This window comes from Glycine soja, chromosome 5 (genome assembly GCF_004193775.1).
Source record: "Glycine soja cultivar W05 chromosome 5, ASM419377v2, whole genome shotgun sequence".
NCBI lineage: Eukaryota > Viridiplantae > Streptophyta > Magnoliopsida > Fabales > Fabaceae > Glycine > Glycine soja.
This window is the reverse complement of record NC_041006.1, coordinates 35486634-35501308: the sequence shown is the minus strand read 5'-3', so window position 1 is coordinate 35501308 and position 14675 is coordinate 35486634. Positions and strand designations below refer to the sequence as shown.

The 14675-nt window shown below is 34.4% G+C and overlaps 1 protein-coding gene and 1 pseudogene across 7 annotated transcripts; both read left to right on the top strand.

Annotated features, from left to right (window-relative positions):
• Positions 1 to 1825: 1825 nt before the first annotated feature.
• LOC114412778 (pentatricopeptide repeat-containing protein At2g37230-like) lies at positions 1826 to 6076 on the top strand. 7 transcript variants are annotated; one of them, XM_028376820.1, is made up of 3 exons: positions 1826 to 4756; positions 5006 to 5102; positions 5269 to 6076. In XM_028376820.1, the coding sequence occupies exon 1, from the start codon at positions 1903 to 1905 to the stop codon at positions 4102 to 4104; it is 2202 nt and encodes a 733-aa protein (XP_028232621.1). In that variant the 5' UTR covers positions 1826 to 1902; the 3' UTR covers positions 4105 to 4756; positions 5006 to 5102; positions 5269 to 6076. The 7 variants fall into 7 exon arrangements, with proteins under 7 accessions (XP_028232621.1, XP_028232619.1, XP_028232617.1 ...); XM_028376818.1 differs by having other exon boundaries at positions 5234 to 6076; XM_028376816.1 differs by having other exon boundaries at positions 5006 to 5147.
• Positions 6077 to 8937: 2861 nt separating this feature from the next.
• On the top strand, positions 8938 to 10343 carry LOC114411537 (annotated as a pseudogene).
• The last annotated feature ends 4332 nt before the right edge of the window (positions 10344 to 14675 follow it).

Below are 14675 nucleotides of genomic sequence, written 5' to 3'. Positions count from 1 at the left end.
AACGGTTTCATTATTATTTTGGTACTCTTCTTATTTTTTCAAAATTAAAAGGGAAAGGAATAATATTCTAGTAGTCAAGACGTTGTTGATGTGCAAAGACTAATCAATGAGACATTGGAATTTAATTGAACAATAGCTATTTATAATTGTCTCTCACAATTTTCTCGTGACTTGATTTTTTATTTTATTTTCTGAATTCTTTTATATTAATAAAATAATATAGAAATATCACCCATAAAAGAAAAAACTATAAAAGAAGTTGAATCACACTAGGCTAACATAACCTATTGCATGCTCTTGAAAATCAAGCATGGTAGGTTTTTGCTAAAAGTCCAATCCAAAATAATTGTTCCAGTTTAGCATGCTTGGAAGCCAAACATGCCAAGTTCTGCTACTAAGATTCAAACTTGATTAGGAATCAAGGGTGTTTTTGTATGTAGTATTGTTACAACCATGTCCTTTCAATCTAAACAAGTTTGTTTTTTTTTTTTTGTTTTAATCATCCGATTAAAAAGGAAAAAATGACCTTGATTGATTCGGAGATAAATAAAGTGTGGACAAGAATTGTTTCCATAAAGAATTAAACTCAAATATTATCGAAACAATTTAATCTTAATTTTAGTATATTAATCACTTATGCTCGATCACTTAGTTAAACTAGTGAATTTGAAGAAATGAAACACATGTCATGTAGATATAATTGTTGGGACTTAGTCTTATATAGGGTTAGGTATATGGGTCACCCTAACCCGTTTAAAGCATATGTTGCTCACAAATCAAATAAACTCAATCTACAACTTAAATGAATTTAAATTTTTTGTTTGTGTTCGTCTTGTAGTCTCAGCTACATAGGTCGGCCCACATATCTTAGTTAAAATTGTGAGAACTAATACCATAGATAGTTAAAATTGTAGTGATTAAAAGTAACATTACATTGATGAGAGATCAAGAACTAGTAATAAGCATAATGCAACTAAAATTAAAAGAAACTTTTTTAACAATAAATTTCACATTTCAATGTTACTTTAAAAAATTTACACTTAAAGTGAATTTAAGTGAGTTTCTTAATCTCATTCAAGAGTGGTATGTTCTTAAATTCCTTGTCAATATGTCAAACTTACTACTTATTTTTTATATTTGCTTCCTCAAATATAAGCTGAACAATTAGATAAAAACATAATCTACAAATCAAAGACGGTTAAACATAAGATTAATTTAAAAGTTACCTGAAAAGAAATGAATGCTCTTTTTACTAAAAAAAAATGTGATAATCTAAAAACAAAAGTTTTATCAAAATTTAAATTTAAACTAATTTTTTTTATTTTTTGAATTTTAAAAATGTGGTTCAATTAAACTACAAAGTAAAATCATATGAACAACTTTTTAATATTGAAATTTTTTTCGTTATTTATAGATTTAAATATTTTTTAGTCTATGTAACATATCACTTTTTTATATTTCAATCCTTATAAAATTTCTTTCTTTTACTTTGTTCCTTGTTGTTTTGTTACTTTCCTTAAAAATATGTTCATTTTTTATTTCTACTTTTTTAATATGTGAATAATTTGTTTTAGTCTTTATAATTAAAAAAAACTTAAAATGAACAAAATATTATAAAGACCAAATAATAGATATATTAGAATGACTAAAGCAAAATAATTAAATTTTACAAAAATCATTTTAAAAAAACTTCACAAAAAAGTAGTAAATTATAAGAACTGAAAATATATTTAAGATATATTTATATTATAATAAACAAAAAATTAGAATAAACAAAAAAGTGTGAGAAAAAAAAAAAAGTCTAGTCTAGTGTTAGTTTCAGGTTAGTTTCTGAACTCTTAAACCCTAGTGTCTTGACTGGCGCTGCTACATACATCACTCCCTCCGCTCTCTCCCAATCCCATGGCTCTGCTTTTCAATTCCAAGCTTCTCCGATGGAGACTCTCTCTCCATCCAAACCCTATCTCCGCCTTCTCCACCGCCGAAGCTCTCTCCGACCACGACCACCCTCCTCTCCCCTCCCCGCAGCCCCAACCCCCACCCATTGTTCCCCCTCGCGAGCACAATCTCGAACTCACCATCTGCAAGATGATGTCCAACCGCGCGTGGACCACGCGCCTCCAAAACTCCATCCGCTCCCTCGTCCCTGAATTTGACCCTTCCCTTGTCTACAACGTCCTCCACGGCGCCGCCTCGCCGGAGCACGCGCTTCAGTTCTATCGCTGGGTCGAGCGCGCCGGCCTCTTCACCCACACCCCGGAAACCACCCTCAAGATCGTCCAAATCCTCGGCCGATACTCCAAGCTCAACCACGCGCGCTGTATCCTCTTCGACGACACGCGCGGCGGCGTCTCACGCGCCGCCGTCACCGAGGACGCCTTCGTCTCCCTCATTGACAGCTACGGCCGCGCCGGGATCGTCCAGGAGTCCGTAAAACTTTTTAAGAAAATGAAGGAGCTCGGCCTGGACCGCACCGTGAAATCCTACGACGCGCTTTTCAAGGTCATTCTCCGCCGCGGACGCTACATGATGGCGAAGAGGTACTACAACGCGATGCTCCGCGAGGGCGTGGATCCCACGCGCCATACCTTTAATATTCTGCTTTGGGGTATGTTTTTGTCGTTGAGATTAGACACTGCTGTTAGGTTTTACGAGGATATGAAGAGTAGGGGTATTTTGCCTGATGTTGTGACTTATAACACTTTGATTAATGGGTATTTTCGGTTTAAGAAAGTGGATGAGGCTGAGAAGTTGTTTGTGGAGATGAAAGGGAGGGATATTGTTCCTAATGTGATTAGTTTCACCACCATGTTGAAGGGGTATGTTGCGGCTGGGCGGATTGATGATGCTTTGAAGGTTTTTGAGGAGATGAAGGGCTGTGGGGTTAAGCCGAATGTGGTGACTTTCTCCACACTGTTGCCGGGGCTGTGTGACGCTGAGAAGATGGCAGAGGCAAGGGATGTGTTGGGGGAGATGGTGGAGAGGTACATTGCGCCAAAGGATAATGCTTTGTTTATGAAGATGATGAGTTGCCAGTGTAAGGCTGGGGACTTGGATGCGGCTGCAGATGTGCTGAAGGCGATGGTCAGGCTGAGCATTCCGACTGAGGCTGGGCATTATGGTGTGTTGATTGAGAGTTTTTGCAAGGCAAATGTGTATGACAAGGCGGAGAAGTTGTTGGACAAGTTGATTGAGAAGGAGATTGTGTTGCGGCCGCAGAATGATTCTGAGATGGAGCCTAGTGCTTATAATTTGATGATCGGGTATTTGTGTGAGCATGGGCGGACTGGTAAGGCGGAAACTTTTTTCCGCCAGTTGTTGAAAAAGGGGGTGCAGGATTCAGTTGCTTTTAATAATTTGATTCGAGGGCATTCGAAGGAAGGCAACCCTGATTCTGCTTTTGAGATTATGAAGATCATGGGGAGGAGAGGGGTTGCTAGAGATGTGGATTCCTACAGGTTGCTTATTGAGAGTTACTTGAGAAAAGGGGAGCCGGCTGATGCTAAAACAGCTTTGGATGGCATGCTTGAGAGTGGGCATCTACCGGAATCGTCGCTTTATAGGTCGGTTATGGAGAGTTTGTTTGATGATGGCAGGGTCCAAACTGCTAGCAGAGTAATGAAGAGTATGGTGGAGAAGGGGGTGAAGGAGAATATGGACTTGGTTTTGAAGATATTGGAGGCCCTTCTCCTGAGGGGTCATGTGGAAGAAGCTCTGGGACGAATTGATTTGCTTATGCATAATGGGTGTGAGCCTGATTTTGACCATCTTTTATCTGTTCTTTGTGAGAAAGAAAAGACAATTGCTGCTCTCAAACTGTTAGATTTTGTTCTTGAAAGAGACTGTATCATAGATTTTTCAATCTATGATAAGGTTTTAGATGCTCTCTTAGCAGCAGGGAAGACACTCAATGCTTATTCCATTTTATGTAAAATTCTGGAGAAAGGAGGATCAACAGATTGGAGCAGCCGTGATGAGCTGATCAAGAGCCTTAATCAGGAGGGGAACACAAAACAAGCAGATGTTTTGTCAAGAATGATCAAGGGAACAGATGGACGTACCTTAAGGAGAGGAGGAAAGAGAAAAGCTACTGTATCCACGTAGTTTGCTCTCTCTTCATTTTCTTTTTTGTGTTTTAGAGGTGAGAGAGGTATTACTCCTTTTTGTTTTGGTTGTAATAAGTTACCATATGAGTTAGAGAATTCATGAATTGTTCTTTATTTCAAATCCAAATTTGCAACTCCTGTGTTCTGAGTCTTCTGACTGACTCCAACATTCTTTTTTGTTTTGGATCAGAGATTTGTTATGACACTCATCACTTGTTTTTTATTTTTACTTTCTTTTTATATTGTTATCAGTATACTTCTATCATGGTCTCCATTTATGTTTTTTATATTTAACTCAATTCTTTCAAATAATGTACCTGAGTAATTGGAACTGAACTGTAGTTTTCAATCAAACTTTTCTCGAGTTTACAGGATTTTGAATCTTTGGATTTCTCTTATATTTTGCTTTTCAAATCCTGTTTTGCCATGTTGAATCCATCTCGTTACAAGAACTGCTGTCATCAACCTATCCTGCTGTGCTGACAATACAACCTCCGGCCACCTGGCGGTATTCATTTTTTAGTCCTGCTTTCTACAGCTACTGGACTTCTGTTTTGCAGGTTCTATAAACTCAGAAGTTGTTCTGTTCACAAGCTAAGAAAATCTGGGTGCGGAGATAATTGCATCTTCCATAATTTTTGAGAAATTAGGTAATGTTTATGAACTAAGCAGGATGACATCAGACTTCCATTTGATTTCTAATTTCTTCCCTTCTCAGTTTTTGTCATGTTTTTTCTGCAATAATTCCTTATATGAATTTAATTTATTTTCTGATTACTGTTGTTCCAATTTCTATATGATGGTATACCTAGAATGTCTTACATCCAGATTTGGTTGGCTTGGACTGATTCGCCTTGCCTAAGTTGTCTGAATCACACATGTTTAGTGTTTACTTGTAGGTACGTCTGATCCCACAAGTTTCACGATGCCTTCTGATCCTGTGTGGAACTATCGGGGAAACTTGTTAAAAATGCTGGAATTGGTAGTCTTCCACAGGTTGGGCTCCTGCCACGCTCACTGGTTGAACAGTGCAACCAACAAGTATTTTACGTAATTTGTGCTTATTGTCTTCCATGAATTTCAATCCTCTCAGTTTGTCTGTCTGTTCTTTGTTGTCTCTCACACAGGTGGTCCAAACCTCTCTGTTCTTTGTTGTTCTCAGGTGAAACTTACATCGATCCCTTACTGAAAACCTCATGCCAAAACAAAGTCACTAAACTGGAAGGGAACTTCCATCGCGGAGCAAAACGAAGGAAACTTACATCAATCCTGTTCTGAAAACCACATGTCGGAACAATTTAGTTAACCAAAGTAGAAGCTTCCAATGGCTTATCCATTGTCATCATGGAAGAATAATTTTGCAGCTAAGAGCCAACTAATAGCATGTCAGCATACAATAATTTCCGGTAATTGCATTCTCAGAAGATGTCTAAAACCCAAAGCAAGGGATTCAAGTCATCTTATGCTATTCGTATTGAGAGGTTGCAGAATATTTGACGGTTGTGAAGATAATAATGGCATGTTAAATTTCCTTTGCGGATGCTTTTACTGTGCCAGTTCACTCATTGACTAGGGGTTAGAGTACCTTCTATAGGTGTTTTTGCATGCATGTGGGACTAGCAACTTTTCATCTCCGTCAATAGAATCAGTTAGATCTCATGGGCCTCTGGACAAATATTCAAACGGACCAAGTGTCATAATAGATAAGGTAGACGAAGTGGCTAATGGAGTTGCATCATTGCTGGTCTTGGATTCCTTTAGAATTAGATATATCAGTGGACTTTCTAATTTCTCATTTTAGTTGTACAACCACGTAGGACTCTTGTTTCTGCGGAATACGGATATGTTCGTTTTTTCGCAAGTTACAATATTTCTTTTTCCCTTTTTCACAATCGACAGTTAGACAATTGAACTTATGACACATTGCAAGGTTTATAATGAACATGGAAACTCCTAATGTCCCCTCAAAAGACAAGTTTGCAATGTTGACTACCCGTGTCCTGTAAGCAAGGTATATTAAAATATTTGGGATTAGTGTTTTATTTGCAAAGAACGCTCCGTTTTATTGCAGTTAGTGCTAATAATACAAGTTCAGTATTAGATCACATGAGATGAGTCAAGGATGCATCAGAGAACATGATAAACATCACGTTTCAAGTGCACTCACAGTTACCCTTGATTCTACTGTATTTACTGTGGATTCCTACCTACATAAAGTATATGAAAATTTTCAGTAGTATTGGCGATTCATGGTCAATTGGTTTGCAACCTAACTGAAATCGAATTGACTTTCACCTCAACTGGTTTGTAACCTAACTGAAATGGAATTGGCTTTCACCTCAATTGGTTTAAAAAGAAAAGAGAAAAGAAATGCATTGTTGCATAAAAGTGGTTTGGTTAACTGAATTATTTTTACAAAATCAATGCGATTAATGGAATTGGTTTTCACTTGAATCAACTTATTTTTTATTTTACAAAAAAGAAATTTGAAAGCCAGTTTGATATCAGTTTAGTTCTTAAGGTCAGTTTAAAATTGATTCAAGATTAGTCTGGTTAATCGAATCAATTTTTAAAACTAGATAATAGTTCATAAGTACTAAAGTTTGAGTTTTTCACCGATCTGATTTTTGCACACTCTTATTTTCATGTTATCCTTCCATTCATTTGTGAGATCAATTTCATTTTGCATTTGGTACAGGTATGAAAATTAGATTATTTCAATAATTAATATTATATATATATATATAACTGATTGTTGTTATACTTAATCATAATCAAAATCAAAATCTTTTTTTTGTTTGAATAAGTTACTAATTTGTTGAAAAGTTATTTTAAGATTTATTTTGTTTGGATATAGCCCAAAAAATTAGCTTTTACATAATAAATTATAAAAAAGGGGTATGAAGTTGAAAGGGAAAAAAGTTGTTGGAAAAATTGAGAGTAATTTTAGGAGAGAAAAATTGAAAAAAAAATATAAGCTTTAAACTTTAAATTGTTGAAAAACCACAATTTTTCAAAAAAAAAAAAAAAGATTTTGTACCAAATTAAGTTGATGATCCGAAACATACATTTGATGAAAAACATTTTTAAAAAAAACTAAAATACTCAAATTTATGCTAATCTAACACATTTAAGTATGTTTGGATTAGAACCCAAGAGCATAACAATAAGACCATCAATGAAGTGAGATTAACCTACATTAGTTGATTCTCGATGGTATACTAACTTAACCATGTGTTTGAACATGTCATTTTGTGGATCAATCCACTTGTTTAATGAATTCAAAATACTATGTGGTTAAAGTACAGGTGAAGGATTTAGAAGAAGATGAAATTTGTAATATTTTAATAAGGAACCTTATTTAATTAACAAAAATGAGAGAATTAAAATTCTACTAAAAGTAAAGAATTTTAATTCTTTTTTAGCGACTCGTTCCTTTCTTTCTATTAAAGCTCAAATCGTTCCATCCCAACTCTCACTTTCTTGAAACTTTGAAAGCCTCACTCTCGCTCTTCCACGATGGCAAATACGCATGTTTTCTCTTGATTTAGAGCAATTACTCTCTTAGTGTTACATACAAGGTTGGTCTTTTATCTTCATTAGCGAGGGTTTCATTTTTTATTTCGTTAGTTTTTGTTTTGTTTTTTATTTGGTTGTTTCATTTCATTGATTTTCTTTTTGATGTGATAGGGTTTTATCGGCTTCTTGCTCATTATGCTTTTTTGTTGTTGGATTTCAATTTCTTTAGTGTCTCACTCATTTCTTTTTACACAAGTTCGACTCGCTCCTTTCTCACTCTCGCTCGTTGTGACTTTGAAACCTTTGTTATTACTCTTTCATGATGGTGACAACGGACATTCTCTCTTGATTTAAAGCAATGACTCTCTTAGTACTTCATTCAAGGTTGGTCTCTTGTCTTCATTATCTAGGGTTTCATTTTTTTATTTTGTTAATTTGTGTTTTGTTTTTTATTTGGTTGTTTAATTTCATTTTTGATTTGATAGGGTTTTGTTGGCATTTTTCTCATTGTGCTCTATTGTTGTTGGATTTGTTGTTAGATTTCAATTTTTTTTTCTAACAACTCACTCTTTTCTCTCTACGCAAGCTCGACTCGCTCTCTTGTGACTTTGAAACCCTCACCCGTGCTCTTTCACGTGGCAAGGACATTCATTCTCTCTTGATTTAGAGCAATCACCCTTTTAGTGCTTCATATAAGGTTGGTCTCTCATCTTCTTTATCTAGGGTTTTTTTTTTATGTGTTCATTTTTAATTGGGTTGTTTGATTTCATGAATTTTATTTTTAATTTGATAGGATTTTGTTGGCTTCTTGCTCATTGTGCTTCTTGTTGTTGGATTTCTCATTGCTTAAAGATCCAGAAAAAAGTAAACACCTTATTTGATTTGTGCTTTGTTTAAATATTTTGTAATTTTTGCTTTTATGTGTCTAATTTGATTGTGGTTCATATATCCTTTTTTTATGGCTCTGATTCTATTTGAATACTCTTATTATGATCAATAATGTTTACAATATACTCTGAGAAAATTAAATCCATTTTTATTTTTAATTGCATCTCATTTTGAAATTTCTCGTTCAAACAAATGGAAAGTGCTTATTCAAATTGATTTGTTCAAGTTGATAAGTGATATTTCAGTGAAATTTCTAAAGCACTTTTATATAATTAAATTTAAATGACAAAATGATAGTGAATAAACATAAAGTATTTTAATGGTTAAATACTATTAAAAATAAAAATTATATTATAGCTAGAGTTTACTCGAAAATAATAGAAAAGTTGACCCTTTTTAATGACTATTGATATTCTCGTCATTTTAGAACATCGAGCTAGAGAAAGAAACCAACACTCGTGACTGGGTTTGACAGTGGTAGAGAGAAGGAAGAAGATGGTGCTTCTACAGGATTTAATAACTGAAATCATGTTAAGGTTGCCGGTGAAGTCTGTAGTTCGTTTCAAAAGCGTGTGCAAAGCATGACTTTTTCTCATATCTGATCCCCACTTTGCAAAATCACATTTTGAACTAGCTGCAGCACGTGTGGATAGACTTTTGTTCATTGCATCTTCTGCTCCTGAACTCCGGTCCATAGACTTCAATGACTCTGCCTCTGTTGCAGTAACAGTGGAGTTTCCTGGCCCCAAACCGTATTATCACTTTGTTGAAATCATAGGTTCCTGCAGAGGATTTATGCTTTTGCATTGTGTATGCCATCTATGTGTATGGAATCCAACCACAAGTGTCCACAAAATTATACCTTTGTCACCTGTTTTTTTCAACAAGGATATCACATTTTGTACGCTTCTTAGTGGTTTTGGATATGACCCATCAACAGATGATTACTCGGTGCATGCTACAACCCAAAGCAAATCGCGCGGAGATTTTCTCACTCAGAGCTAATGCGTGGAAAGAAATTGAGGGCATCCATTTTCCTTATATCCATTTTTATTATACCAACAACAATCCTGGTAGTTTATATAACCAATTTGGGTCATTCTTGAATGGTTCTATTCATTGGTTGGCTTTTCGTAGTGATGTATCAATGAATGTTATTGTTGTCTTTGATTTGGTAGAAAGAAGTTTTTCAGAGATGCATCTGCCAGTTGAATTTGATTATGACAACCTTAATTTTTGTCATTTGAGGGTACTTGGAGAATCGCCCCATCTATGTGCTGTTTTGGGGTGCAAGCATTCAGTAGAAATAAGGGTGATGAAAGAATACAAAGTGCAGTCATGTTGGACTAAGAGTCTAAGAGTATTGTTATTTGTGCTGATAACTTTGCTATGCGGTACTTCTTTCCAATATGCTCTACAAAAAGTGGTGATATTATTGGAACAAATGTCAGAGCTGGATTGATGAAATGTAATGACAAGGACAACTGCAAGAACATCGAACCTAATGAAATGTAATGACAAGGGACAACTGCAAGAACATCGAACCTAATGAAATGTAATGACAAGGGACAACTGCAAGAACATCGAACCTACTGCGATAGTTCATATCGATCCGAGGTGGCTGTGTATACGGAATCTCTATTTTCACTCCCTTGTGACAGCGAGTGAGCAAGTTGAAGATGATGATCAGCAACAGCGAACAACAAGAATTAGATTGTAAAAATGTTTTTCTGACACCTTTATTATACTTTTGGTACTCATCTTATATTATTATTTGTGACTTCTTTTGGTATTTTAGCTTGAAAAAGTAATAGGCAGAATGAAGAAATTGCTATTTAATCGTTTTGTTTTGTTTTATGATTATTCCAACATGATCTTATTACCGTTTTACTGTTTGCAATTTATATCCTTCTATTCTTCCACATGTTTTTTTTTTCTTAGCCTTAATAGTGAATTTATTGCATTGCTAGCATGATACGTAGCCAAATTTTAAATTGGGGCAATCTGTTGATAGTTGTCGACACTATTGGTATGAACTGAATACGACTTTAACATTAATGGTGATGTCTAAGTTAGCCTAAGCTACATGACATGTTGTGAAATCAATATTATCAATCTTGACTTCCATGTCAAATTAAAGATGCTTATTTTTATATTCATGTCTTGAATCATGCATAAATTACAACAACTTTTATGAAGAATATTTTATCAAGCTTGAATATGAAGTAGCCAAATAGTGCACCCGAGAGTCAGAAATTACTCTGCCTATTTTAGTAGGTTGAAATGCTACACTAAATACTTACTAATAAAGTTAAAGTAATTAGATTTGTAATGGCTAATTTATTAAAGAATATGAATTTTCTAGTCTGAATGTGGTTCTTTAGGCTCATATTATGTTGGTTCTAAAAATCTAAATCTTAGATTAATGTCTGTGATACCAATAGGGAGGTTATGCATAATGGGGTTATTTTTTTTTTTCAATTTAAAGCTTACCAATTTATGAACTCAGTTTTCTCATTATTTTTCCTTGAATATTGCAGTGGGAGTATCAAATTAGTGCCAGCCTAGGTATTAAAATTGGACCATTTGATATCGAAAGGTCCATCTTTTAAAAGAACTCGCCATTAACATTTTACAGTTGCTTAATTCTTTTGTCTTCTTCCTTGCAATTTCCTCCTTTTTTCACAATATTTTTCCCACTCATTGGTAATCAAAGCTTAGGGTGAGTTCCAACTCTCCTTTTCTTGTTCCTTTTGCATCGAATCTTCTAAAATATTAAGCTTTATAATTGCAAAATTATTTAGTCTGTATACCAAAAATAAAATCTATCTGAAAATTATTATGTTTGCTTAATTTTTATAGAAAAATCAATCATCGGCTAGAAAGTTCCCCACAAAATTTTGATTATAACTTTTTCAAATACAAAATAAGTTAATCCTAACATTTACTAATTGCAACGATTATGATGTAGCAGTTGAAGTCAGCTTAGTGTCTAATAAGAAAACAAGTTTGGCACTTTTTGACAGTATTATCGGTTCAGCACAAATGGATTGTGAAGTGTAATTAGATGAGTATATTTGATACACAGAATTGGGGACAATAGTCTGATTTTTGGCACTTTTTGACAGTATTATCGGTTCAGCACAAATGGATTGTGAAGTGTAATTAGATGAGTATATTTGATACACAGAATTGGGGACAATAGTCTGATTTTTCCCGTTTAGTGTGGTGCTGCAGTGGTAATTAAATTTGGATTTGATGCATTGGTTACTACAGGGGGATCTTGGCAGAGCTATTTCTCACTTTGCTTTAAGATTTAGTGGATGTGATTAGTGCATCTGTGGTTATTTAGATTCACCTTATTATATGATTTCTATATTCGGTTGCAGGGGCAACACACATCTGTGGTTATTATCAATTAAGTTTAGGGGCTGGTGTGATTTGTGGGGGAGTCTGGCATTTTTTTTCAAATTCAAAACACATGTATGGTGTGGTTGCATGGAATTCACCCTGTCACAAACATGCTAAAGTCGGTTTGGGCATGTGCAGCTACATCCAAATTTTGATCTATCAGAATAAGCCCAATAAAGCTTTTCGTATATTACTTCATGGTTGTGGAAGTGGTGAGGTTTTGAAGATTGGAACTTGCGTATCTTTTGGAATATAGTGCACTTATGCTACATTGACTTGGGAGTCATATCATTTTCTGCTGGGTGGGTTGATCATATCAGTACCTTTAGTTTAGGTTTAGGTGGGCCTCTTAACTCTTAAGGCCTTTTTGAATGCATACTTTAGCTTTGCGAAACTTTGGGCTTTTGTATTATATGCATAACTTCTTACATTAAAGCACGTTTAAAGTGGTGCATGACAATTGACAAAGAAGCCACGGCATAACTATAGTATTTTTTTTTTCCTTAGAAGGTATTATGGGAACCCTAAACAAAGAAAATGTAATTTAAGAAATAGTTTAAACATTGTCACTTCCTTGCAAACGTTGGAGTTTTCCAATCCCAGGATTTTTGCCCTTTCAATGTCCCCTCTCAGGCCCTGAATGCCCTTTTGCTTATGGATAATGTAGAGTAGATTTTGTTGTTTATGTTTTCCCTAGCATAAAAAAATCTAAACACTGACAATTCATACAACGGATGATATAAGTTGGAATGTAATTTCACATAAGCATATGGATAAGTCTTTATTTCCCAAGCTGAGATACGGTCTTAAGAGAATGTTATAGTGTATTCTTAGCACTCTTCTTTGAAAAATGTCTGATACTGTAAATTCATTCCCTACAATTCATACAACGGATGATATAAGCTGGAATGCAATTTCACATAAGCATATGGATAAGTCTGTATTTTCCAAGCTCAGACACAGTCTCAAGAGAATGTTATAGTGTATTCTTAGCACTCTTCTTTGAAAATGTACGACACTGTGAATTCTTTCCCTATAATTTTGTGTTTAACCTACCAATATGAAATTTGTTTTCCAACACATTGATTAACAGAAAGTGTGTTCACAAGAGTATAATTACGTCAATCAGAAGGTTCCTATTTTTGTGATACCCTCTCCATTGTTGTCTTATGATTTTTCAATTTTACATTCAGATTTTCAGTTACATCCTTTAGTTACCGAAATATATCTTCAAATTCCCAACTTCTTGAGGTTACAATCATTGAGAAGAAAATGGCGAAAAAGAGGAGAGGGAGAGAAGTCCTTAATAAAGTTAAATTGTTTGCAATGTTTGAATTTTTTTTAAGAGAAAAATTATACCGATCAATATTTATTCAGCTACACGTGCCACAGCCCTACAAGTACATATTAAAAGAGACATACTTCTTCTTTTAGGCCCATCACATAAATTATGTATTAGTCAGGCTGGGCCCACTTCTATCGCACAAATTAGAAGTACACTTTGGTTATGGGTCTCTTGGGGTAATATTTCTTACTCCAACTTTTTTTCCTTCTTTTCTTTTGTGCATTACATTAGAAACCTAAATTCATGATCAACAGATGCTTGCAATTGTTTCACATCTCACAAGGGTATTTTAGTAAGTTTCAAAAATATAACTTTTATTTTCTGAGTGTAAAAGTGTTTGAATGTATAGTATATAGAGAGAAATTATAGTATGATTCCAGAGTCCAGACCATTACATATTTATGATTCTAATAAGTCTTCATGTAACATGATGTAATCAACAAATTTCATGTAACATGTGGAGATGGTTATGATTATAGATACATGGGGTATTCGAATATACAATAATATTTTCTTTATAGGATCTGACCGAATTTTTTTCATTTTACAATTAGATACTCACTACTCAGTGGGATCTGACAAAAAAAAAACAATATAGAAAGCATAACGTGAAGCTGTCGAAACGTCTCTTTATTCAGTCTGCACCTATGGTTTAGGTCAAGTGCGGGTGAATTTCCTTTAGCAGTTATAATTTGGACCCTAAAAAATGCCTCTAAGCTACCTAATATCTATTCCCCCATGCCAAGCCTTGAATACTAATAAGTAATGACAGTTTGTGCATGTATTTTCCTCCATAATCAATTTGAAAATGACCTATCAATCGGGAAATTAATTTGTATGATATTTTTCCACAGTAGGTCTATCCAGGCACTTCTTTTCTTATAGTAAAATTAATGATCTTAATTAAATTTATTAAATATATACTAAATCTCACTTAGACCTTTAACTTTTCTTAAAGTAACTTTTAAACTAAATTTTTACAAAATCATTTTTTTATAGACATGTAAAAGCTACACCATTGTTCTTTTGATCTTATTTTATTTTTTCCATAAGTATATAATATATTTTTTATTTTTAAACTTTTCGATGACTCTCACATGACATTTCACGTTGTGATATTTCATTCAACATCTTTGTTGGTTAGAACCCTCCACAGATAGTCTTTTTCGAGATCTTGAAAATTTGCTCCACCTACTTTCAAGAACAATGACTAATCCTACAAATCAACACAAGACTTTTCAGTATGTTTTGTTCTCATCCATATGTTTTTTAGAAAACTTTCGAAAAGATTACTCATCTAATAACTATTTTAAGTTAAACACACTTAACTATGAAGTTCTTAAGAGATGTGATACCAAAAAGTAGATGTATCTTGTTAATATAAGTAGTACAAATTAATTCTTTTA